At 36.9% G+C, this 26,075-nt stretch overlaps 1 protein-coding gene across 25 annotated transcripts in view; it reads left to right on the forward strand.

Annotated features, from left to right (window-relative positions):
* The window catches only part of MGA (MAX dimerization protein MGA), a 157,644-nt gene that overhangs the window by 101,703 nt on the left and 29,866 nt on the right, over nucleotides 1–26,075 (forward strand). For all 25 annotated transcript variants that reach the window (XM_067743907.1, XM_067743917.1, XM_067743950.1 and 22 more), the window contains exons 6-12: nucleotides 2,602–2,733; nucleotides 2,950–3,054; nucleotides 4,441–5,102; nucleotides 6,251–6,596; nucleotides 23,451–23,677; nucleotides 24,908–25,084; nucleotides 25,696–25,768. In XM_067743907.1, coding sequence (XP_067600008.1) covers nucleotides 2,602–2,733; nucleotides 2,950–3,054; nucleotides 4,441–5,102; nucleotides 6,251–6,596; nucleotides 23,451–23,677; nucleotides 24,908–25,084; nucleotides 25,696–25,768 — 1,722 coding nt within the window. The remainder of the gene's footprint in view (nucleotides 1–2,601; nucleotides 2,734–2,949; nucleotides 3,055–4,440; nucleotides 5,103–6,250; nucleotides 6,597–23,450; nucleotides 23,678–24,907; nucleotides 25,085–25,695; nucleotides 25,769–26,075) is intronic.

Consider the following 26,075-nt stretch of genomic DNA (forward strand, 5'->3'; position numbering starts at 1 on the left):
GAAAACATAACACAAAAGCTCCTTGAGGTCTGGGAAATGTCTTTTATCTCTATCATCATCTATATGACAGAGCATTTCAAAGAGAAGGCACGGTTACTTCTTAAAACATGAAACTCAGTGTGGTGGATTGATATTATTATTTTTTGGATTGGTATTATTTCACTGATGAGGAAGCAGAAGCTAAGAGAAGTTTAGCCCAAAGACAAGATTAGAAACCACTTGTTTTGACTCATATTATTTTCTCCCCAGTTGATTGAAACATGAGGAAATAATATTTTATTGATGTTAATTTTAATCACATGTGATTAAAATAAACATGATAAAATATTTATTTTAAAGATCTAGAATTACAAACTAATTTATGTGGAGGATATACAAATTAGCCTTAAGAACTTGTGGCTTGTAACCTGCCTAGTGTCTTCATCTTTTAGGAAACCAGTACTATGTAAGCTTTTTATTGGAAACCTGTACCTATGACTTTTAGTAGTTATTACTACGGTAGTTGATGCTTTGAATTCCTTTTGGTTTCAGTTTTGTTAAAATTTAAGTTAAATACTTTCTTGCTCAATAATATGAAGCCAGTAATTCACAAACAAGGAAATCCAAATTAGAAGATTGTCACTGGTAACAGAAAAAATGCAAATTTAAGAACAATAGGATATAAATTTATACCAGTAAGATTGGGACAGTTTTAAAAGTCCAGTGATATAAAATGTTGGAGAGGATGTGGATCAACAAGAACTCTTACACTATTGAAGGGAGTATAAATGGAGAGTAATTTGGCAATCTAGTGAACAGCTTCCCAACTAGAGCAGTGTTGCATGTGGTTATCCATGATTGTGTGACAGGTATGCTCTTGAGACACTGATCTCCTCAGAGTGGCCAGGCAAGACCAAGGGAAATTAATAACCGTAGAACTGGTTGCCTCCAGCCATAAGCAGCCTCATGTTTATCCCAGTTTGTTATGTAATCATTGTTTTCTTATATGCCATTACATAAGGATTCAGAATAACTAGGTGTGTCAGTTAGAATTCTTAATCACAAACATGAGAATACACTCTATAGGTGAAATAGAATACGAATTTATTAAAGAATATCAGATGACTTACAGAGAGGCAGAGAAAAGGAAAAATGCCCAAATTACATTCCCCAAGAGCTCATACCAGCAATCTCACAACATTGGGCATTTACCACCATTTTCAATATGGACACTGAACACAGTATACTACAGCTAGGATGTTGGTTACTCTTACCTCTAAAAGTTCTTAACTTGGCCAAACACTGTCACTCTCATTAATACAATTCTGCACAGTATTCCTTTCCTCATGGTGCTCTCTTCTAAATTGAAGCCTTTTATGGCTGCATCTGTGTTTTAACACCTCTTCCTTGAAGAGGTGGGGGTTATAATGTGGAAAAGTAATAGCTATAGGAAAGGTTCTCAGAATATTTTGGGCAGCCACATATATGTCAAACACAGTATCCAGTAAATTGAAGATGAACATATCCCATTACATAGCAATTCCGCTCTTGGGTAAATGCCATAAGGAAAAGCTCAATGCACTAGAGAAGCTTTCATACATGTTCATGTGTGTGATGTACATTCTTGTACAAGATGTACAGTTATACTGCAGCATTGTTTGTAATAGTTTAAAATAGGAAACAATTCTCACCAAGAGGAGAATGTTTTATAAATTGGAGTAATTCATAATCTGGAATAGTGTACAACAGTGAAAATAAATCATGCAGAGATAAATGTGTCACCATAGACAAATCTTAGATGTAAAATGTTAACCAAAAAAAAAAAAAGATACGTAAAATAAATGTTTTCGCAAAAGATTGCCTCTTAACCTACAAATAAGCCACAGTATTTATAGGCTCCATTAACCATAAATATCAGTAATAATAACTAAAGAATTAGTAGCCTTAATTAGGCCAGAAGCACAGACTATGGCAAGTTTGTATTAGAGGTCCTAGGAAATCTCTCGGCTACAAAGCGTTAAAGTACAAAAGATCTGAATTCTGCTATGTTTATGTATTAGTTATCTATTGTTGCTTAACAAATTACCACAAACTTAGTACCTTAAAACAACACATTTACTGCCTCAAAGTTCTATGGGTCAGGTGTTTGGGCATGGCTTAACTGGGTCCTCTTCTTAGGGTCTCACAAGGCTGCAATCAAGATGTCAGACCTGGTTCCTCATCAAAGGCTTGACTGGGGAGGGATCTGCTTCCAGTTTCCCTCAGATTGTTGGCAGAATTTATATCCTTGTAGCTCTAGCAGGATGGGTGATATACTTACTCCTATATTATCACATACACATAATCATGTATGTACATCCTGCCCCTTTTGCTACATTCCATCAGAAGCAAATCACAGGTCTCACCCACACTCAAGAAGGGAAGGGGAGGAATATGCAAATACGTAATACCCAGGAGGTGAGGATCATGAGGCCACCTTAAAATCTGTCACTTCCAATTTTTATTTCATCATTTCTGTTCTCCACTTTTTCTTGATCTCTATTATCCCCCTATCTCACCCCACCCCACCCCCCAACCAAAGATTAAAAAAAAAAAATGATTTGTGGTCCTTTTTTCTTGTAGTTGGCTTAAAATTGAATTCAGTGGATCCAGCAATGAGTATTGATCTTAAATACTTGGGAGTACAGCTACCTTTGGCTCCAGCCACTAGCTTTCCTTTCTGGAACCTTACAGGAACCAACCCTGCCTCACCTGGTGAGTGCGTAGCGTTTGTAAAGTCAAACAAATTTGTGATAAAAATAAAATGCTACCATTGTTACAGACATATAGGGTACTCTAATGTAGATGTTTTATCTAGTGATGAGTCTTAATGATGATTTATACATTTTAGATGAAATTTTAGTGGCTAATTAGATATTAAATATTGGCTTGCTAGAATTTTGATCATCTTTTTTACTTTTTCTTCTATAGATGCTGGATTTCCCTTTGTTTCTAGGACAGGGAAGACTAATGACTTCACCAAGATCAAGGGATGGAGGGGAAAGTTTCATAGTGCTTCTGCATCTAGGAATGAAGGTAATCAGCTTTTTAAAAATTTATAAATACATTCTGAAACATGTGGCCAAAGACTTTTATTAAAAGTAAGCCTTGGTTGTTTTTCTTTATCTCCTTTCCATGCTTTAAAATATACTGAAAATAATTGTCTTGGCTGTTTTTGTTCATTTTCTGTGTCCCATAGTCCCCATCCTGGGGTTCAGTCACTAACCATATCAGGCTTAAATAATCCTTGCAGCCTTTTCAAAGTGCACTTCCTTTTGGTTCCTACAGTTATAAAAAAGCATCATTCTCAAGCATTATTTCAGAACTGTGTACTTCAGAGCTGTATGGTGATTCCCAATAGCATTGTAGTACTTCAAAATAAACTTCTAAATCTAATCTAAAATCTAAATTTTGACTGTATGCTTATTGGTCTCCTTTCTTAGTGCTTTTCCTTTCCCATTACACTTGTTTGCAGTTACACTCTAGCCAGATAAATTTACCATTTGTCCAATATAGTTTTTCTCATCTTTGAATCTTCGTAGTGTTATCATAGTGTAATGCTTGTCTTTCTACTAAACTTTCTTTTTCTTGTTCCATAAAAACTAAATTTTATACTCCTCTTTTGGTGCCTTATCCTCTTCCCTTGTGTTTTGTGTCAGAATTCAGGTATTGCAATCCCTTAAGTAACCTCTTGGTGTTCTGTTGAAGTCAAATTTAAGTATATTTTTTGCGTTTATGTTTTTACTTATGTCTCATCTCTATACTAAGGTCCTAAGAGGTTGTCGACTCTTAGTGTTAATTATTACTATTGTTAGCACTTTGCAAAATTAATGTTAAATATATATAATAAGATAATTTTAGATAATGGACTTTAATATAATTAGTATATGACATTCAGTGTCTTTACTTGGCTTTATATTTTTCCTTACTTCCGAGGAGGGATATTTTGGAAGATTTAGTAGCTTATAAATTAATGCTCCTGGCCTTTTCTTTTTTAAATTTAATTAATTAATTTTTGGCTGCATTGGGTCTTCGTTGCTGCACGCAGGCTTTCTGTAGTTGCAGGGAGCGGGGGCTGCTCTTCGTTCTGGTGTGCGGGCTTCTCATTGTGGTGGCTTCTCTTGTTGCAGAGCATGGGGTCTAGACGTGCGGGCTTCAGTAGCTGTGGCACGTGGGCTCAGTAGTTGTGGCTCGTGGGCTCTAGAGCACAGGCTCAGTAGTTGTGGCGCATGGGCTTAGTTGCTCCGTGACATGTGGGATCTTCCCGGAACAGGGATCAAACCCATGTCCCCTGCACTGGCAGGTGGATTCTTAACCACTGCACCACCAGGGAAGCCCCTGCTCCTGGCCTTTTAAAGTATATTTTTCTATATATATAAAGATCTGTCCTGGATTTAAGTATCTGTGTCTCTTTATTTCTAGGTGGAAATTCAGAAGGTTCGTTGAAAAACCGTTCTGCTTTCTGCAGTGATAAGCTGGATGAGTACTTGGAAAATGAAGGCAAGCTGATGGAAACAAGCATGGGTTTCTCTTCTAATGCTCCCACATCTCCTGTGGTATACCAGCTTCCCACCAAGAGTACCAGCTATGTTCGAACACTTGATAGTGTACTGAAGAAGCAATCTACCATTTCCCCTTCTACCTCTTACTCTTTGAAGCCTCATTCTGTACCCTCTGTCTCTCGAAAGGCAAAGTCTCAAAACAAACAGGCACCTTTCAGTGGCCGAACTAAATCATCTTATAAATCCATTTTACCATACCCTGTTTCACCAAAGCAGAAACATAGTCATACTATTCCAGGAGATAAGGTTACCAAGAATTCTTCAACCACCATCTCAGAAAATCGGGTGAATAACTTGGTTGTGCCAACTTTAGATGAAAATACATTTCCAAAGCAGATTAGTTTGCGGCAGGCACACCAACAGCAGCAGCAGCAGCAACAGGGAACTCGCCCTCCAGGATTGTCTAAATCTCAAGTGAAGCTAATGGATCTGGAAGACTGTGCACTTTGGGAAGGAAAACCAAGGACCTATATCACTGAAGAGCGAGCAGATGTATCCTTAACAACTCTGCTTACGGCTCAAGTAAGTATCTGTTGTTTTCCAGAAGCATATTAGTCTTGGCTGGAGAGAATTAGGTAGTCAGGAGAAATGGGAATGGGGCTTTTTGGCAGGAGGATGGGGCTTTTAGTTACCTTAGTGACAACTAAGGAAATGTCTTCCACGTTTGTTCTTCTTTATCAACTAGACACCATGTGTAGATTCCTCCTGCCAGCAGAGGGAGACTGTACAATTGTGCTTTTGAATTGTCCCTCCCCTGTGTAAAGGCAGCTGGCCATTCTGAACTTTCCTAATTTCATTCTCCAGCATGTGGTCAAGTACATTTACTGGTTTTGTTAAAACAGCTTTAAAAACTCTGCTTAGATGGTATTAAATCCCAGAAAAATCCCCCAAATTATAAACCTACAGAGAAAAAGTTTTTGTCTTTCATAAAATTTTATATTAAGAAAATTTCATTAATCGTTGATTCACCTGTGTTAGCAGCCTCAGTGCATGTGAAATGATACAGCAGCACGTGGGTAATTTTTTTGTCATGAAATTTCTGTACTTTCCATTTTTTAAATTCTGTGACTAAATTCTAGAGCTGAAGATCATCAGATGTTGGGACAAAATACAGATTGTGTCCTTTATAATCGATCATTCCTAAAGACTTTTATGCATGTATTATAATGTTCTCTTTTTATTAATTATCATAGAGCAGGGGTCAGTAAACTATTTATGTAAAGGGGCAGATAGTAAATATTTTAGGCTTTGCAGACCATACAGTCTCTGTTGGTTACTCAGCTCTGCTACTCTAATGCCATAGATGTTATGTAAATGAGTGAACCTGGCTGTGTTCCAATGAAACTTTAGTTAGGATTTGGCCCATGGGCCTTAAGTTTGTCAACCCTTGCTATAGAGAACATTATGCATGATTTCTATTGAGAATACATTCATCCTTGTTGATATTTTGGCTCATAATGAATTAAAATATTCTCTTTCTTGTCAGTGCTATGTATTAGAATGGGAGATTGCTTAGAGTTCTGTTTATATTCATGATTTGTCCTTTGAATCTGCACTAATCTTGTACTGTTAGTACTGAGTGCTCAGAGTTGGAGAAGGCAGACCAGTATATGACTGTAAGTTGTTAGGGGATGATTTAGTAGATTTATAATATTCTACTTTAACTTTAGGCATCTCTCAAAACTAAACCCATCCACACGATCATAAGGAAACGAGCCCCTCCATGCAACAATGACTTCTGTCGATTGGGTTGTGTATGTTCAAGTCTAGCTTTGGAGAAGCGCCAGCCTGCTCACTGCCGCCGACCAGACTGCATGTTTGGCTGCACTTGTTTGAAAAGAAAAGTTGTACTTGTTAAAGGGGGATCCAAAACTAAGCATTTCCAGAGGAAGACTGCTCATCGTGATCCAGTATTTTACGATAATTTGGGCGAGGAGCAAAGAGAAGAAGAAGAGGGAGTCAGGGAGGAGGAAGAACAATTGAAAGAGAAAAAGAAGAGAAAGAAGCTAGAATACAGTGAGTATTGATTGAGAGTTAAAATAGTATAGTTTTTTTTTTTTAAGAAAAGTATGGTTATTTCAGGACTTACCCGGTGGTTCAGTGGTTAAGACTCTTTGCTCCCAAGGCAGGGGGCACAGGTTCAATCCCTGGTTGGGGAACTAAGATCCCTCATGCCACACGGTGTGGCCAAAAAAAAAAAAGAGAAAAGAGGAAAAGTATGGTTATTTGAAAACGTATTTCAAATATTACTTACTTTAATCCTAATCAGTGATCTCATAAGAATTTCTTATTATCCTTAAAATGCTCTTTCTATATGGCACGTGCGACATACACAAAACTGTGCACGCATGCCTTTTTTTAAATTGAAATTTTCTCTTGAAGATAGCTTTTTTGTGCTAAATTTGAATCATTCTCTTATTTGGATTTTCAGAATGCCTTTGAGGCTTCATCTTTTTTTCCGTGTCTTGCCCCCACTCCCTCACTTCACATCCCCATGTTCTTTGAATATACAGATGATCATGGTAATCCATCATTTTCTTTTTTTCCCCCAAGCTGAATTTAGGTATAATTGACAAATTGCACATACTTAAAGTGTACAACATTGTAATTTGACATATGTATACTTTGTGAAATAATTACCACAATCAAGTCAGCCAGCACACGTCATTTTATTTTCTAAAGGAAGAAGTTTGCAGAAAGACCTTCTGGTCATGGTTTGAGCCACTCATCAGTTGCTTGGAGATTTGGGGACAGAATAAGGGCATAACTGAGTTGAGCATTACGTACTCTTTTGAAAAGCTTATTTTTCCTTTTTGGTATAATGTTATATAGATTCAAGTTACATATTTCATTTTTGACTTTTTTTCCTTCCTATTATATCTTTTTATTTTGTTTAAATAGACTGACTATAATTTTACCATGTAATTGAAGAGTTCCTTGCTGCTTAGTTTATTAGAGGATTAATATTCCATTTTTGGCAGTTTATATTTACATTTGTTAATTGCTTGCCATGTACTTACTTCAGTTAGATTAGATAATATTTTTACGTATATTCTTCCAAGATTTTCTATTAATCCACTTGTGTGCCTATGTATATATTTTTATAGAAATGGAACTACTGTGTATGTGGTAACTTATAGAAATTTCATATCATAAAGTCATGTTCTGCTTTCCATATTAACAAGTGCAGCTGTATATTACAATTTTAGTTTTAATACCTTCATATTATTACAGTCCTTTTGGCTGGACATTTAACCTTTATGGGTTTTCAAACAGTACGGTGATGAACATCCATGTTCATTATAGGCTATTAAAAGTGGAATTACTGTGACAGTGAGTGCTTTCTAAACATTTATAAATGTTGCTAGAATTATACCAACTACACATTTACCAGTAGTTGGATAGTGCCACTTCTATATTCTTTTTTTTTTTTTCTTTTTTTTCCTGGCTGTGTTGGGTCATCTTTGCTACGCGCGGGCTTTCTTCTAGTTGCAGCGAGCCGGGGCTCCTCTTTGTTGCAGTGCGCGGGCTTCTCATTGCGGCGGCTTCTCTTGTTGCAGAGCACGGGCTCTAGAGCATGTGGGCTTTAGTAGATGTGCCTGGGCTCAGTAATTGTGGCTCGTGGGCTCTAGAGCACAGGCTCAGTAGTTGCAGTGCACAGGCTTAGTTGCTCCGTGGCATGTGGGATCTTCCCAGACCAGGGCTCAAACCCGTGTCCCCTGCATTGGCAGGCAGATTCTTAACCACTGTGCCACCAGGGAAGCCCACTTTTATATTCTTAACATTGGATATTCAAACTAATAGGCAGAAATTGATGTCTTGTCTTAAATTTATATTTCTTCAGTGATAGGTTTATTGACCATTTGTCATAAACTTTGTTCTATAAATTGCTTTTTAAAATTCTTTGCTAATTTTTATTGGAGTGGCTTTGTTTTTTTCCCCATATATTTCCAAGAGTTTTATTTTTTTCCAGGTTGTAATTTTGTAATTTATATTTTAATTTTGTTCAAAGGTCTTCCCATCTCCCCTGACAAAGGGAAATCAGAGATGGTTAAATCTGGCGGTCTCTTCTTTTTAAGGTTTTGGTTCTTTAGAAAGTCTTTCTCTATCCTCAAGATTTAAAAATATTTAGATTAATAAATGGGCTTAAAAAATTAAATTGTTAATATATCTGGAATTTATTTCATGTGAGATTTGTCGTAGAGCTTCATTTTTCCCCCAAATGGCTAGCTAGTTGTACCATCACTTGTTGAGAATAAATACTTTCCCTACTGGTTTAAAATGTCACCTGTGATACAGGAAATTAAAATATACCAATGTTTGGGTCTGTTTTTGGTTTCTGCTGTCCATTTTGTGACCAGCGCCAGGCTGTTTTAATTGGTATTTCAGTGTTTAAATAAGGTACTACCTTCATATACGTAAATGATCTTTCTGTAAATATGATTTAAAAGGTTTAAAATGAAATATAATACAAAATTATTAATTTAGTTTTATCCATATCTCCTTATTGAGTTTATTCCCATCCTGCACTTTCAGCAACACTTTTCCATTTCAAAGCAACAGAAATAAGTTACAAAAGCCACAGCAGTAGGAATACTGTGTATCTGTTAGGTTTATTACTTTGCTTTCTTGGTAGAGTCTTTACCCTGTGTCTTAATCAGAGTTAAACTCCAGAAGGCAGCCAATTAACATAGTATATTTGGGTTTTCTCACTGGTATAGTCCTTACTGAAAGACATGGTCTACTCTGCTCTAGGAGCTGTTAATTTTCTTGTACTGTTAGGGGACAGTGAGGAAAGGAGGGAAGATATTTGTGTTATGATTGCTCTGTAAAAGGAGTAGAAATAGCGAAGAGTTCTTGGAGACAGAAATGTTGCTGAGACCGAAAACAAACAAACAAAAATAAATACAAAAACTGGAAGAAGTTGAAGAAATTTATCAGTATGTTTTGCAAAAAGATAGGAGGAAAACGAGAAAAAAAATTGCTGGGATTTAAAGGAGTTGGGGAAAGTGAGGAGAGAAATGGAAGAGAGAAATTACTCAAAGAAATGATGGTGGAGGCACTTCCCTGGCGGTCCAGTGGTTAAGACTCCGTGCTTCCACTGCGGGGGGCGAGGGTTTGATCCCTGGTCAGGGAACTAAGATCCTGCATGCTGTGCAGCATGGCCCCCCCCCAAAAAAGAAATGATGGTAGAAAATGTCTCGGAGCTGAAGGACATGACACTTCTGATTTAAAGGGCCCACTGAATACCAGGCAGAAATAATTTTAAGGTGACTCTTATCTAGACACAATCTTCTGACGTTTCAGAGCATTGAGGGTGAAGAAGATATCCTGAACTCTTTTAAAGAGAAGGCACTTTTCCTAGGAAGGATTTAGAATCAGTTTGATATCAAAGTAACACTGGACGTTTGCATCATTGTTTCTAAAATCAGAGTCTAGGGACTTCCCTAATGGTCCAGTGGTTGAGCATTCGCCTTCCAATGCAGGGGATGCAGGTTCAGTCCCTCGTCGGGGAGGATCCCGTATGCCTTGGGGCAACTGGAAGCCCGTGCGCCACAACTACAGAGCCCACTCGCTCTGGAGCTCACGCACCACAACTAGAGAGAAGCCCACGTGCCACAGTGAGGAGCCTGTGCACTGCAATGAAAGATCCTGTGTGATGCAACTAGGACCCGACTAAGCATCCCCCCCCCAAAAAAAAAAATGAGAGTCAAGTGGGGATTGGATGAATTTTTAACCTAGCATTCTTGGCCAAATTATAAATCATAATTTATAATTATGCATGAGATAGAGATATATTAAAACATACAATCAGGATGTAGGAAGTTGATCTCTTGCAGTCTCCTGGTGAATTTCTTGAGGTTGTGCTCCAGAAAATGGAAAACAAAAAATTCAAGAAGCATGAGATAACATCTAGTGAATTGTGGACCCAGCTCAAGAGGGGGAGAAAACAATCTTAGGATGACAACTACAAAGCAAGACTAGAAAGCAAGTAGTCTAATTTAAAGTAGAAAATCAGGGCTTCCCTGGTGGCGCAGTGGTTGAGAGTCCGCCTGCCAATGCAGGGGACACGGGTTTGTGCCCCGGTCCGGGAAGATCCCACATGCCGCGGAGTGGCTGGGCCCGTGAGCCATGGCCGTTGAGCCTGCGCGTCCGGAGCCTGTGCTCCGCAACGGGAGAGGCCCGCGTACCGCAAAAAAAAAAAAAAAAAAGCTAAAGTAGAAAATCAAAAGATGCTTAGAAGACTATCTTTAAGAGAATATTAGGTTTATTTTAAGAAATGACATGGTTAAGAACCTGGATGATTAACGTTTAGGTGAAGACTCATGCCACCTTCATCAATTAAAAAAAAAAACAAGAGCACTGGAAGGAAAAAATTTGTACAGGAAAATTATGGTCCAACTATGAACCAATACAATTTTTGGTAAAATTTTGAGCAATTAAGAGTATAAGAAAAGAGAATCTGTTGGACAGTTTCAACAAATTTAGTGGTATAGAATTACATTTTCTTCCTCTTAAGGGGTCAGTCACATTAGTTGATTCTGCAAGGATTGATCACATAAGCATAATTTTGTAAGCAAATGTATTGGTATTTTGATTTTTAGAATTGGCATATACAAATTGCTAAAGTTCCAAATAGAATTTTAGAACAGAAGTCAGTGCTATAAACCATGACAATGTGAAAGTAGCTCTATAGCTGGCAGAAGATGAAAAGTGGAGTAAGTTTAGGATGCTAATTTCCTTATCTTTCATCACACTTGAGTCCTTAGCCACTGCTAAATCATGGAGTTGAGGGGAAAGTGTTTGATTTAGGCTTATTGAGGTAACCACCAAAACTAAACACAAATGGTTGCAAGTAGTCAGTCGTGGGGACTGTGACACTGGGTATGGTGGAAGACTTGCCTTTCATTTTTGTGTCATTTTGTACAGCTTGAATTTTTTCGTGTTGTGTATTTATTCTGTAGTTAATGTATAAATTAAAAATTATTGTTTTTGATGCATGAAATCTAGGCATTTGATGATAGCTTTTTTTGTCATTGTAATAGACTTAAAAATTGTTCTGCCATTAGTGGCCCATTAATCCATTGATGTGAACAGAGGGATATTAACGTTATTAGACAGTCTTTGTGAAGAGCACTGTATAAGGGTATGTCATTTAAATCTTGCAACCTTTTGTGATAAGGAGGTTTCTCCATTTTACAAATACACTAACCGAGTGCTTAGAGCGTTTAAGTGACTTCTTCCTCAAGGTCACATTGCTGTTAAGTGAGCGGTAGGGATTTGAACCCAAGTTTTCCAAGTCTTTGTGTTTTTTCTACTGTGTAAGATACAATTTCTGAAATTTGGCCTTCACTCTTATCACCTGTTTACTCTTGCATTTGCCTAAAAATACGGCAGGTGGTATTGATATAAAAGCACTGTGCTTAGCTGCTGCGGGTTGTACCATGACAAAGGATTACAAATCTGGTGTTCCTCCTTTCTCAGCCCACTTAGAATTTTGTTTGAGATGTATACCTACGAGTTAACTTTATGTAAAGAGATGAATAAAATTGATATCTGTAGGAAACTGATTAGGAAAAAAGAACACAAAAATTACCAGTATCAGGAATGAGAAGTAATATTACTGCAGACTTTAAAAGGATAATAAGGAAATATTAGGAACAATTTTATGCCAATAAGTTGGACAATTTAGATGAAATGAACAAAGTTTTGAAAGATACAAAGCTACCAGACTCACTTAAGAAGAAATAAATAATTGCTTAGCCCTGTACCTGTGAACTTGTAGTGAAAACTCCCACAATAATGACACCAGTTCCAGATGTCTTCACGGTTAATTCTACAAAACTGTTTAAAGAAGAAATAATATCGAGTCTACACAAACACTTCCGTAAAATGGTTTTATTCTATGAGGCCAGCATTACCCTGATACTCAAACCAGAAAAAGACATTACAATAGAACTGTAGAGTAATATCCCTGAGGAATGAATATATATATATATATAAATTATAAATGAAAATTTAGCAAATCAAATCCAAGAGTATATTTGAAGGATAAGTACATCATGGCCTAGTGGGGTTTATTCCAGGTCTGCAGGGTTAACTTAACACCTGAAAATAATCACTGTAGTTCACCGTTACTGTAACAGACTTTTTTAAAAATGCCATATGATAATTTCAATAGATATTTTGAAAAATTGACAAAATCCATTTCTGGTAAAAGTTCTTAAGCACCCTAGGAATAGAAGGAGACTTCCTCAACCTGATAAGGAGCATCTATTAAAAACTCTACAGGGACATCCCTGGTGGCGCAGTGGATAAGATTTTGCACTCCCAGTGTAGGGGGCCTGGTTTTGATCCCTGGTCAGGGAACTAGATCCCACATGCATGCCGCAAGTAAGAGTTCGCATGCCACAACTAAGGAACCCAAGTGCCGCAACTAAGGAACCCGTGAGCCGCAACTAAGACCAGTCACAACCAAATAAATAAATAAATATTATAACGCAAACAAAAAACAAAAAACACCTCTACAGCCAACGTACTAATGGTGCTGAGTGCTTTTCCCCAGAGATTAGGAGTGAGGAATATTGTCCTCTTTCATCATGTCTGTTTAACATCATACATTCTAGCCAGTGCAGTAAGGCATGAAAAAGAAAATGCATCCAGGTTGGAAAGGAAGCAATAAAATTGGCTTTTTCATAGATAGGGAAATTCTAGGGAATCTACAAAAAAGCTACTAGGACTGTAAGTTAGTTTAGTGAGGTTACAGCATACAACAATATCAGTATACAGTGTATTTGTATATATACCAATGAACAACTGGACATTGGAGTTAAAAATACCATTTAAAGAACATACAAAGAAATGAAATGCTTAAGGATAAGTTGCAAAAAAAAACACTTTATACTAAAAAGTGCTTAGAGCACTTTAAAAGATCTAAGTAAATGGAGAGGTACACAGTTTTCATGCATCAGAGGACTCTGTTGGTAAGATACAGTTGTCCTCAGATTGATTTATAAATTTGATGCTGTTCCAATCAAAACCTCAACAGGCTTCTTCTGGTAGAAATTGGCGAGTTGTTTCTAAAATTTATATGGAAAACAAAGGACTTAGAATAGTCCTTTAATAAACAACTTTGATAAAGAACATAGTTGATAGACTTACACTACCTGATTTTAAGACTTACTATAAAGCTGATGTAATTGGGATAAAGAAAAAGGCATTCACATACCTCATTCTATTGCACTTGGCTTTATTGTGCTTTGCAGATACTGCAGTTTTTATAGATTGAAGGTTTGTGGCAATCTGGCGTCCAGCAAGTCTGTTGGCACCATTTTTTCCAGCAACATATGCTCCCTTCATGTCTTTGTGTTGTAGTTCGGTAATTCTCACAATATTTCAAACTTTTTCATTATAATTACACTTGTTTTGGTGATCCTTGATCAGTGACCTCTGATGTTACTAATGTAATTGTTTTGAGGCTCTAGGAATTGCACCAATATAAGATGGCAAATTTAATAAATGTTGTGTGTGTTCTGACTACTCTAGCTACTGGCTATTTCCCATCTCTCTCCCTCTCCTTGACCTCCCTATTCTCTGAGACACAACAATATTGAAATTAGGCCGATTAATAACCCTACAATGGCATCTAAGTTTTCAGGTGAAAGGAAGAGTCTTACATTTCTCATTTTAAATCAAAGTTGGAAATGATTAAGCTTAGTGATGAGGGCATGTCAAAAGCTGAGATGGGCTGAAAGCTAGGCCTCTTGCACCAGTTAGCCAAGTTGTGAATGCAAAGGAAAAGTTCTTGAAGGAAATTAAAAATGCTACTCCAGTGAACACATGAATAATAAGAAATCGAAACAGTCTTATTGCTGACATTCAGAAAGTTTAAGTGGTTTGAATAGAATATCAAACCAGTCACAACATTCCCTTAAGCCAAAGCCTAATCCAGAGCAAGGCCCTAACTCTCTTCAATTCTATGAAGGCTGCTGAGAGAGGTGAAGAAGCTGCAGAAGAAAAGTTTGAAGCTAGCTGTGCTGTGCTTGGTTCTTGAGGTTTATGGAAAGAAGCTGTCTCAATAACATAAAAGTGCAAGGAGAAGCAGCAAGTGCTGATATAGAAACTGCAGCAAGTTATCCAGATCTATCTCACATAATTAATGAAGGTTGCTACACTAAACTACAGATTTTCAATGTAGGCGAAACAGCGTTATGAAGGAAGAAGATGCCATCTGATACAATTCTGTTAGTTTTTGCATCACGTATTTTGATGGTCTGTCTTTAGGTGTGTAAATGTTTGTGATAGTTTCTTCTGGATGGATTCAACCTTTTATTAATATATAATGTCCTTTGTCTCTTGCAACCTTTTTGATTTAATGTTTACTTTGTCTGATCTTGGTGTAGCCATCCCTGTTCTCTTTTAGTTATTACTTAGATGGAATATCATTTTCCATCCTTTCACTTTCAACCTGTTTGTATCTTTGGCTCTCAAGTGAGTCTCTTGTACACTTGAGGGTATAGTTGGATCATGCGTTTTTTTAATCAATTCTGCCAATCTTTCTTTTGATGGGAGAATTTAATCTATTTATATTTAAAATAATTATTGATAATAAGGAGGGACTTCTGTCATTGTGCTGTTTGTTTTCTATATGCCTTAAAACTCTTTAGTTCCTCATTTCCTGCATTACTGTATTATTTTGTGTTTAGTTGATATTTTGTTGTGAAATGTTTAAATTTTTTCCTTATTTCCTTTATGGGTATTCTATAGCTATTTTTTTGTGGTTACCATAGGGGTTACATTTACCATCCTGAAGTTATAACATTCTAATTTGAATTTATACCAACTTAACTTGAATAACATAGAAAAACTCTTCTCCTTTATAGCTATGTTTCCATACCTTTTGGTTGTTGATATCACAGTATTACATATTTATACATTGTGTGCTCAAAAACATAAATAATTTTTTAAAGTGCCTTAATTCTTTTTTTTTTTTTTTTTTTTTTTGCGATACGCGGGCCTCTCACTGTTGTGGCCTATCCCGTTGCGGAGCAACAGGCTCCGGACGCGCAGGCTCAGCGGCATGTGGGATCTTCCTGGACCAGGGCACGAACCCGTGTCCCCTGCATCAGCAGGCGGACTGTCAACCACTGCGCCACCAGGGAAGCCCAGTGCCTTAATTCTTAAATTATGTAGAAAACAAGATTTGGAGTTATAAACTAAAAATACAGTAATACTAACTTTCATAGTAATGATTTTTTCCCTTTAAATGTATTACTCTCTCAAATCCTGTAGAAAATGGAAAGTGCAGTTACAAACCATTGTTATAATAATACTGGCTTTTATAATTGCCCATGTATTTACCTGTAGTGAGATCTTTATTTTTCCATATGTTTGAATTATTGTCTAATGTCCTTTCATTTCACCTTGCAGAACTCGCTTGAATATTTTTTGCAGGCAGGTTTAATGGTCATGAACTACCTCAGCTTTTGTTTATCTGAGAATTTCTTAATTTCTCCCTCACTATTGAAGAACAGTTTTGCCACATACAGGATTTTAGCAATTTGAATAGATCAGCTCACTGTTTGGTGGCTTCCAAAGTTTCAGATGAGTAATCTGCTCATATTTCTATTGAGGATCCCTTGTGATGATTCGTTTCTCTCTTGCTGCTTGTCTTTCTCTTTTGAAAGTTTGATTATAATGTGTCTCAGTGTGGGTCTCTGTGAGTTCATCTTGGAATTTGTTGGGCTTTCTGGATGTTTATATTCATGTCTTTCCTTGAAGTTTGAAAGTTTTCAACTGTTATTTCTTCAGATGTTCTCTCTGCCCATTTCTTTTTCTCTTCTCTCTCTGGAATGCCTGTGATGCCTATATTGGTCCACTTGATGGTATCACACAGGTCCTTAGGCTCTGTTCACTTGTCTTTAATCTCTTTTATTCCTGTTCCTCAGACTCCATGATTTGCATTGTCCGATCTTCAAGTTCACTTATTCTTTCTTTTGCCTGTTCAAATCTGTCTTTGAATCCCTCTAGCTAATTTTTCATTTTAGTTACTGTACTTTCCAGCTCCAGGATTGCTTTTTGGTTTCCTTCAGGTTTTATGTCTCTTTATCAGTATTTCCATTTTACTTACACATTGTTTTCTTGACTTTCTCGACATCTTCCTTTATTTTTTTGAGTATCTTTAAGACAGTTGTTTTTAAAGTCTTTGGTATATCTGTCATTAGGTCTGAAATTTCAGGGACAGTTTGTTGATTTATTTTTTTCCTTTGAATTGGCCATACTTTCTTGTTTCTTTGTATGCCTTGTGATGTTTTGTGGAACACTGGACATTTGAGTCTAATAATGTGGTAACTCTGGAAATCAGATTCTCCTTCCTCAGGGTTTTGTGTTTGTTTGTTTTGTTATTTGTTTTTTTGATTGTTGTAGGCTGTCTTTTTGCCAAGGATCCGCCTGAGGTGTAAACTTAAGGTATTCTCAGGTCTTTTCTGAGCCTTTCATTGGGCATGCATAGTCACTTTCTGATTTTCCTCATACATGCAGGGTTTTGGTTTTTTTGTTCTGTTTTGTTTTTTGTTTTTTTAGTGTTCTAGTCTTTAGTGTCTGGCTCCCAAAAAGGGGAAAAAGTGAAAAATGAAGAGGAGAAAAGGGTGCTGTCCATTTAAATCCCCTGGAAGTTACTTAAGACAAAGGGGTAACGCCTTGCAATAGTGTGAGGAGCTTCAGCAGCAGTGGCTTCCTGCCTCTTTGTCTGCACCTCTGTTGCCAGAAGCAGCAGTCAGAACCGAGATCCCTGATATTTGGAAGACAAGGTCCTTTCTGCTCACCCTGGCTCCCACTGTGTGTAAGCTGCTCCAGGAACACATGCCCAGCTGCCTGCCAGGTGACAGGAGGGATGAAGAATGGGTAGCTGCTATTGTGCCAAGAGCTGAAATTGAACACAAAATTTACTGTCCAGGTCTTCCCCTGGAAGTTGTAAGCCTTCAGCAGATTCCAGAGTTTCAAAATACATCAGACAGATTCTGTCAGTACAGTTGTTGTTCAGATTTGGAGTTATATATGCGGTGCTGCCTACTCCACCATCTTCCCAGAAACCTCTCAATATCCATTCTTAAATTAAAAAGCAAAAAACCAAAAAAACCAAAAAGCTGTTAGCAAGCAAAATTGAATATTGTAATGGTGCTCCTTCTCTTTTTCATCTGTAATTTCATTGCAATCCTAATCAAAATCTTGACAGCTTTTTATGTGAAGCTTGAAATCTGATTCCAAAATTTATATGAAAATGCAAGGACCTAGAAATAGCCAGGAGGGATGTTGAACATCTCATTTATAATTGGAAATGCAAACTACATCCACAGCAAGATTCCACTACATGCCTGCCAGAATGGTTATAACAAAAATCCTCTGATAATATCAACTCTTGATAAATGGGAACTCTCATGCACTGCTAATGGGAATGTAAATTGGTATAACCACTTTGGAAAGTAGTTTGACAGTACCTACTGAAATTGGTGATTCACATGTCCTTGATCTAGCAGTTTGACTCCTAAGTAACCAGCAGAACTGCGGTCTACAGCAATGTTTATGGCACCATGACGCAGAGTAACTAAAATCTGAAAACAAACCCAGATACCTAATAACAGTAGAATGAATAAATAATAGTATGAATAATCAGTGGAGTAGTATACCACAGTAAATATAAATGAATTATGTTCAGCAGCATGTAGATGCATTTTACAGAGATGTGTGTGAGAAGAAAAAAAGCTACGCAAAGAACACATCTCTGTGATCATGCTTTAAAGGTTTCAAAAGTAGGCAAAATTATTATTATTATTATATTTTTTAACATCTTTATTGGAGTATAATTGCTTTACAATGGTGCATTAGTTTCTGCTTTATAACAAAGTGAATCAGCTATACATATACATATATCCCCATATCTCCTCCCTCTTGCGTCTCCCTCCCACCCTCCCTATCCCATCCCTCTAGGTGCTCACAAAGCACTGAGCTGATCTCCCTGTGCTATGCGGCTGCTTCCCACTAGCTATCTGTTTTACATTTGGTAGTGTATTTATGTCCATGCTACTCTCTCACTTCGTCCCAGCTTACCCTTCCCCCTCCCCATGTCCTCAAGTCCATTCTCTACGTCTGCGTCTTTATTCCTGTCCTGCTCCTAGGTTCTTCAGAACCTTTTTTTTTTAGATTCCATATATATGTGTTAGCATACAGTATTTTTCTCTTTCTGACTTACTTCACTCTGTGTGGCAGACTCTAGGTCCATCCACCTCACTACAAATTACTCAGTTTCGTTTCTTTTTATGGCTGAGTAATATTCCATTGTATATTATGTGCCACATCTTCTTTATCCATTCACCTGTTGATGGACACTTAGGTTGCTTCCATGTCCTGGCTATTGTAAATAGAGCTGCAGTGAACATTGTGGTACATGACTCTTTTTGAATTATGGTTTTCTCAGGGTATATGCCCAGTAGTGGGATTGCTGGGTCGTATGGTAGTTCTATTTGTAGTTTTTTAAGGAACCTCCATACTGTTTTCCATAGTGGCTGTATCAATTTACATTCCCACCAACAGTGCAAGAGGGTTCCCTTTTCTCCACACCCTCTCCAGCATTTATTGTTTGTAGATTTTTTGATGATGGCCGGTCTGACTGGTATGAGGTGATACCTCATTGTAGTTTTGATTTGTATTTCTCTAATGATTAGTGATGTTGAGCATCCTTTTCATGTGTTTGTTGGCAATCTGTATGTCTTCTTTGAAGAAATGTCTATTTAGGTCTTCTGCCCATTTTTGGATTGGGTTGTTTGTTTTTTTGATACTGAGCTGCATGAGCTGCTTGTAAATTTTGGAGATTAATCCTTAGTCAGTTGCTTTATTTGCAAACATTTTCTCCCATTCTGAGGGTTGTCTTTTCATCTTGTTTATGTTTTCCTTTGCTGTGAAAAAGCTTTTAAGTTTCATTAGGTCCCATCTGTTTATTTTTGTTTTTATTTCCATTTCTCTAGGAGGCGAGTCAAAAAGGATCTTGCTGTGATTTATGTCATAAGAGTGTTCTACCTATGTTTTCCTCTGAGAGTTTTATAGTGTCTGGCCTTACATTTAGGTCTTTAATCCATTTTGAGTTTATTTTTGTGTATGGTGTTAGGGAGTGTTCTAATTTCATTCTTTTACATGTAGCTGTCCAGTTTTCCCAGCACCACTTATTGAAGAGGCTTTTCTCCATTGTATATTTTTGCCTCCTTTTTCAAAAATAAGGTGACCATATGTGTGTGAATTTATATCTGGGCTTTCTATCATGTTCCATTGATCTATATTTCTGTTTTTGTGCCAGTACCATACTGTCTTGATTACTATAGCTTTGTAGTATAGTCCAAAAGCAGGCAAAATTAAGCTATGATGTTTAGGTGTGATGTTTGGTGTTAAAAAAGGAAAGCAGGGAGGTGGCTGTCATTTAAGTGAGTCCCTTGTGGGAAGGATTATGACTGAGAAAAGCATGCAAAGGCTTCTGGGGTTTATGGCAGTATTTCATTTCTTAATCTGTAGAGTGTTTACATGGTTGTACAATATATTTGTTAATATGTATTAAGGTGTATATACATTGTTTCTGCACTTTATGGGTATTATATTTCACAATAAAAAGGTTGAAAATGGGGCTTCCCTGGTGATGCAGTGGTTGAGAGTCCACCTGCCAATGCAGGGGACACGGGTTCGTGCCCCGGTCCGGGAAGATCCCACATGCCTTGGAGCGGCTAGGCCCATGAGCCATGGCTGCTGAGCCTGCGCGTCTGGAGCCTGTGCTCCACAACGGGAGAGGCCACAACAATGAGAGGCCCACGTACAGGAAAAAAGAAAAAAAAAAAAAAAGGTTGAAAATGTCTTCAAAATAAGAGGGAGATGAATATAGTATGCTGATTATTAGCACAGCAGTTTTCTCGGACTTGCATGTCTAACACTTCATTTATGGAGCAAGTACGTTGGGCACTGCTAGGAGTGAGAGGAGTTAAGATATAGATAATTAGTTTCTAAGTCCATCTGTAAAAGGTTACTGTCAGTTTGATGAAACAGGTATATGGTAATCATGTAGATATATATTTATGGTAATTTTAAGTGCCACAATAACAAAAGTGCCATGTGTTTTAAGTGTCATGAACAAAAGTCTTATCGAGAACTCAGAAGACAGAGTGATAACGCTAGGGAACCTCGGGAAGATAGTGTATTTTAGAAGGCATTTGAATAGAAATGAGGGGATATTAATTCTTTCTTGAAACAGATTTCTGTGAATATGTGCTACTCTGGTTCTCCCCTTATCCTGCCTTTGCTAGTAGCTCCCTTTATCTGGGTTTCAGATGAAGGGGTACGAGTATCTCTAGTGTATTGTGAGGGGAGCAGAGAAGTGCTCTATCTTGTATTCCAGGCTGTGTAAAGGAATCAAGTGGACAGCGGGCTAATGTAGTGTGAGGAAGTGGACTGTTGTTTTGGCCCTTGTGTGGAGCTGTCCATTTTCATGGCTTCAGGTGTAGTCTCTGCCAATGACAGTCCTAATTTTTATTGCTTACCCTACTTGGCTATGTTGCTGTCACTCCCATCTTACATGTCCTAAACAGAACTCAATTCAGTAGGTTTTGTGAACTCTCCTATTTATTGGAACCACCATTTTCCCTCTTATCCACAATTGAAACTTTAGAGTTGTCTTTGATTCTCTATGAGGAATTAGGACGTTTTCAGACATTTTAAGAGGGTTTCTTTTGAAGTATTGTATATTTAGGAGTTATTATTTTCAAAAGAAAAAAAGATGAGAAGGGTTCTTTACTTATTATAATCATTAGTTTATGGAGGCTTAGAAAATCGTTGAAACATGATTAAGGGAGGTAAGACAATAGTACTTGACCTGTCTGAAGGCTTTTATTTTTGTAGTAGAATTAATATGTGTGTGAAATAATTTGTAAAACTAGACAATAAAGCTTTAACCAAATGAGTGATAGAGGCTCTATATACACCACCTTCATTGTAAGGTCATCCCTGGTTACCCTTTTATTATTGTTATTACTACTTTTAAGAGTTTTTTTTTTTTGATGTGGACCTTTTTTTTTTTAAGTCTTCATTTGTTACAGTATTGCTTCTGTTTTATGTTTTGGGTTTTTTTTTGGCCATGAGGCATGTGGGATTATAGTTCCCTGACCAGGGATTGAACCTGCACCCCCTGCATTGGAAGGCAAAGTCTTAATCACTGGACTGCCAGGGAAGTCTCCCTGGTTACCCTTTTCAAAATTGCAACACTCACCCTCAAAATACATACTCGCTAAACATACTGTTTACTTCTCTCTGCTTTGTTTTTTTCTCGTAAGCACTTATCAAAATCCAACATATTTTCATTATTTGTCTTGTTTATTGCCTGCCTTACCCTCTTCCCTCCAATTTAAATGTAAGCTCCATAAAGGCAGGGGTTTTTGTCAGTTTTGTTCATTACTGTATCTACAAAGTCTGATACATAGTGAACATTTAAATATTTGAATACATGAATGAATACTAGGGTTTAACCAGCCTTTGTGAATTATGTGATAAATAAGCTAAGTTATAAAAGTTGGTTAACAGAGACTGCTAAGTAGCTAATTAATTGGCCCAATCACATTCTAGCTCTGAAGGTTTTTTCCTCCCTATTTTAAGCCTTTATTCAGTATTTTGTGGTTATGCTCTGAATGATGTTAGCCTTAGGAGACTTTGGGGCAAAATTGTTCTTTACTAGTTGGGTCTTAATGTTCAGAGCAGGTGTACTTCTTATGAAATCAGGTAGCGGTTTGGATACTGCTTTGTTATAAAAGATTAAGTGTCTGATTAAGTGTCAGTTGCTGCGTAGTCACATTTTATGTGACTTTAGGCGTAGATTTTGGGTCTTTGGTTCAGAGTCAGCTACATCCTCTCAGAGCACTGACTATTGAAATTCAAAAAACAAGGTTTGCTTCTCTGTCTTCTTGATGGGATTGGGCAGTTTGCTTTAAGAATAAAGCCAGCAGCCTATTAACCTAGATCCTCCATTTAATTTGGTTAAATAATCAATGCATATTTTCCTTTCTGTAGAACTTGTTGATAGTATGATTTCATCTCAGTCAGGTTTCATTGCTTTTGTATTAAATGTATTTTTGCTCCTGTGCTGAGTTCAGGCTAACTTTTGAATACAATTTGTCATCAGAAGGCAACAGTAACAGCTCTGGAGCCAGATTGACTGGGTTTGATCCTGCTTTTGCCTCTTACTGATGGACTTGCCTGAACCTCAGCTTCTGCAAAATGGGAATAATAATACCTCAAGGACAATTGTTACAGTTACATGATTTAAAACATATGAAGTGCTTAGAGTCTGTACATAGTAAGGTTCAATAAATATTTGTTATTTGTAAAATTAAAAACTGTAGTATAGAATGATTACCTTTCCAAGATACTAGAGGAAGTCTCTTCTGACCATGTTAAATATAATAGCATCTCCTGTTAACTCTTCATCCTTTATTTACCCAGCTATATTGTTCAACGGTGCTCTTCTTACTTGATACTATATGTTTATTAGTTTGTTTTCTCCTATGGGTTATAAACTCTGTGAAGGCAAGAACTTTGTTTTAGTCATAGCTGTTTTCACTCTAGTGTCTAAAACAGTATCTGATTTATAATAGGTATTCAACAAATATTTGGTTAATAGATGAATGAATTAAGGTGCATGAGGGCAACTAAAGGTTTTCTTAGGGGGCATCTGTTTGATTATTTTAATGAGTTGGTGCTTTTTATGAGGAGCGTATTTTGTTTTGGCAATGCCGCAGTGAACTTTTGTTGCCAAAGGCATCTAACAATCTTACCCTTCTTTTTGTTAAGCTATATGTGAAACAGAGCCTGAACAGCCTGTTCGACATTACCCATTATGGGTGAAAGTAGAAGGTGAAGTAGATCCAGAGCCAGTTTATATCCCAACGCCTTCTGTCATTGAGCCTATGAAACCATTGTTGTTGCCTCAGCCAGAAGTTTTATCTACTACTGTAAAGGGCAAACTGCTCACTGGAATTAAACCTGCAAGGGCATATACTCCCAAACCCAATCCTGTGGTAAGCTTGGTGTTAACATCTTTTATTTCATTTGTAAAGTTCATGGGTTTCAACCAGATTTTTGGTTTGTATTCTGTGAATCATGGTGCTTTCAGGTAATATGTCTGCAAGCCATTTCCCTTTCTGATTTAGTCAGTTTAATTGATGGCACTTTAAAAAATGTCATTAAAAGTAGAGTGAATAGTAGTATGGTTGACCCTTGAGCAATACAGGGGTTAAGAGTGTGGACCCTCTGTGCAGTCAAAAGTCTGCATATAATGTTACATTTAACCCTCTGTGTCCATAATTCTGCATGTGTGGATTCAGCCAACCGAGGATCATGTAGTACTGTAGTATTTACTGTTGACGAAAAGGTGTGTAAGTGGACCTGTGCAGGATTACTGTAATTCTTAAAGATAGCCAAATCTCTCTTTAGAAGGATCATATAAAGATGGGCCTTTTTTTTTTTTAAACGTGACTTGCAAAAGGTACTCTTATTCCTGTAGTATAGAATATTAAGTGATTAAGATGTATGTAGTACACGTTATTAGAAAAGCATTAGGGAGAAGGTTTAAAAAATTACTGTGATCTTTTTAAAGCAAATTTCTTTATATACAGTAAAGTTCAAGATTTAAAATAACGTTTGCATGACCAGATGAAGATGATAGGTAAAAGAGCTGATGCTTCTCTTGTGTTAATAGCTTAAGCATATCTGATTATTAATAAATCCATTTCAGTCTTTACAGTCCATTAAATTGAAGAAGATCTTTTAGTGCAGTGCTATTCAGTGTGGTCTCGTACAGTGCTGATCTATAACTGTTTGTTATTAGTCTGTGATGAAATAAGTATAGAAAATGAGAGTAGATGTTGAGAAACTTTTGCTACAAGTTGATAGAGAAATTTTTATCTATTAAATCTAATACTGAAAGACCTGGCCTTTATTTTTCTGGTAATTTATTTTACAAAAGTTTCAGTCTGTGTGTGACAGGTAATTAAGAAATTTATCCTTCACTGCAGATAATTTGAGAAGCACTGCTCTGGTGTGCTGAATTTTCTTGAAAGAGAACCAGATCCTTTCTAACTGCCCCAAGATTCAGCACATACAAACTGTAATTGTACTATTTAACTTTAAAGTTTGCATTAAATTTTTTAAGTGTTGTAATAGAAGCAAAGATTAAACATCCTTTTCCTTTGGGAGTCCCAGAGACTTTTCCCCAGTGTTTGGAATGTTTTGTTGTATGAAACTTACAGATTCGGGAAGAAGACAAGGATCCAGTCTACTTGTACTTTGAAAGTATGATGACTTGTGCCCGAGTTCGAGTGTATGAACGAAAACAAGAGGAACAGAGACAACCATCACCATCACCATCACCATCGTTTCAGCAGCAGGGCTCATGTCATTCTAGTCCTGAGAACTGTAATGTAAAGGTGAATTACTTATTGCGTAGATTTTTCTTTTTAACTTCCGATTCCCTGTTGCTGGTATTAGAATTTGCATTACTATTGGAATAATTTGAAATAATTCTGAACGGGCAGAGAAGGTTTACATAATGTGTCTATCAATTTATATGTTTCTCTGCATGCCTATTCTAGAGAATATTCCCTTAAGGTCATTAAAAGTATTCTTTCTGATGTTGGAGTAACTTTTAAAAGTTTAAACATTTTTGGTTTTAATTAATGTGATTATTAGTATTTGCATCTTTCCACATTGGTGAATTTTCTAAATAACTGAAACTTGTTTCATTAAACATCAAATATTTTTCCTTCTTTACTAGAATTACACTATGAAGTGCACTGTTAATTCTTTCTTGGTAACTCAGTCACTGTCAAGGACATTAAACAGCAAGACTACTTGTTTTTACGGTTGTATAATATGATAGTAATGCACCTGTGCATGTGGATGTGAAGATGTTCTTTGAGCACTTTAATCTTTCTACCGTTTTAGGCTTCCTTGAGAAATTTAATTCTCATGTCCTAGTCTCTATTGATATTAAATATGTGTTGAATTGAAGTATTTTCTGTGTTACTCTCTTTGTCAGGAGCCGGATTCTGAACAGCAGCCCTTGAAACCAATCACCTGTGACCTGGAGGACGATTCTGATAAATCACAAGGTCAGAATGAAAACTAGGTCTTATCATTTGATAGTATTTATATTATATAGGTGTGGATTATACTAATAATGGGGGGAAATCAAAGCTACCAATCCAGAGCATGTCTACCTACCCTGTTTCTAGTTTTTGCTAAAAATAGAGATGATAGATAAGTTTTTTTCCAATTATTTGCTGTGTTTCTCACTCCTGTTCTAAGAAGTACAGTTTGTTGGTGTTGATATGGTATGTTGTTGCAAGAAACATTTAGGATGAAGTCAGTGATTTTTGTTTTTAAACTTCTTTATATAAAAACCTCAGCAATATTGGC

The sequence above is a fragment of the Pseudorca crassidens genome, chromosome 1 (assembly GCF_039906515.1).
Source record: "Pseudorca crassidens isolate mPseCra1 chromosome 1, mPseCra1.hap1, whole genome shotgun sequence".
Lineage (NCBI taxonomy): Eukaryota > Metazoa > Chordata > Mammalia > Artiodactyla > Delphinidae > Pseudorca > Pseudorca crassidens.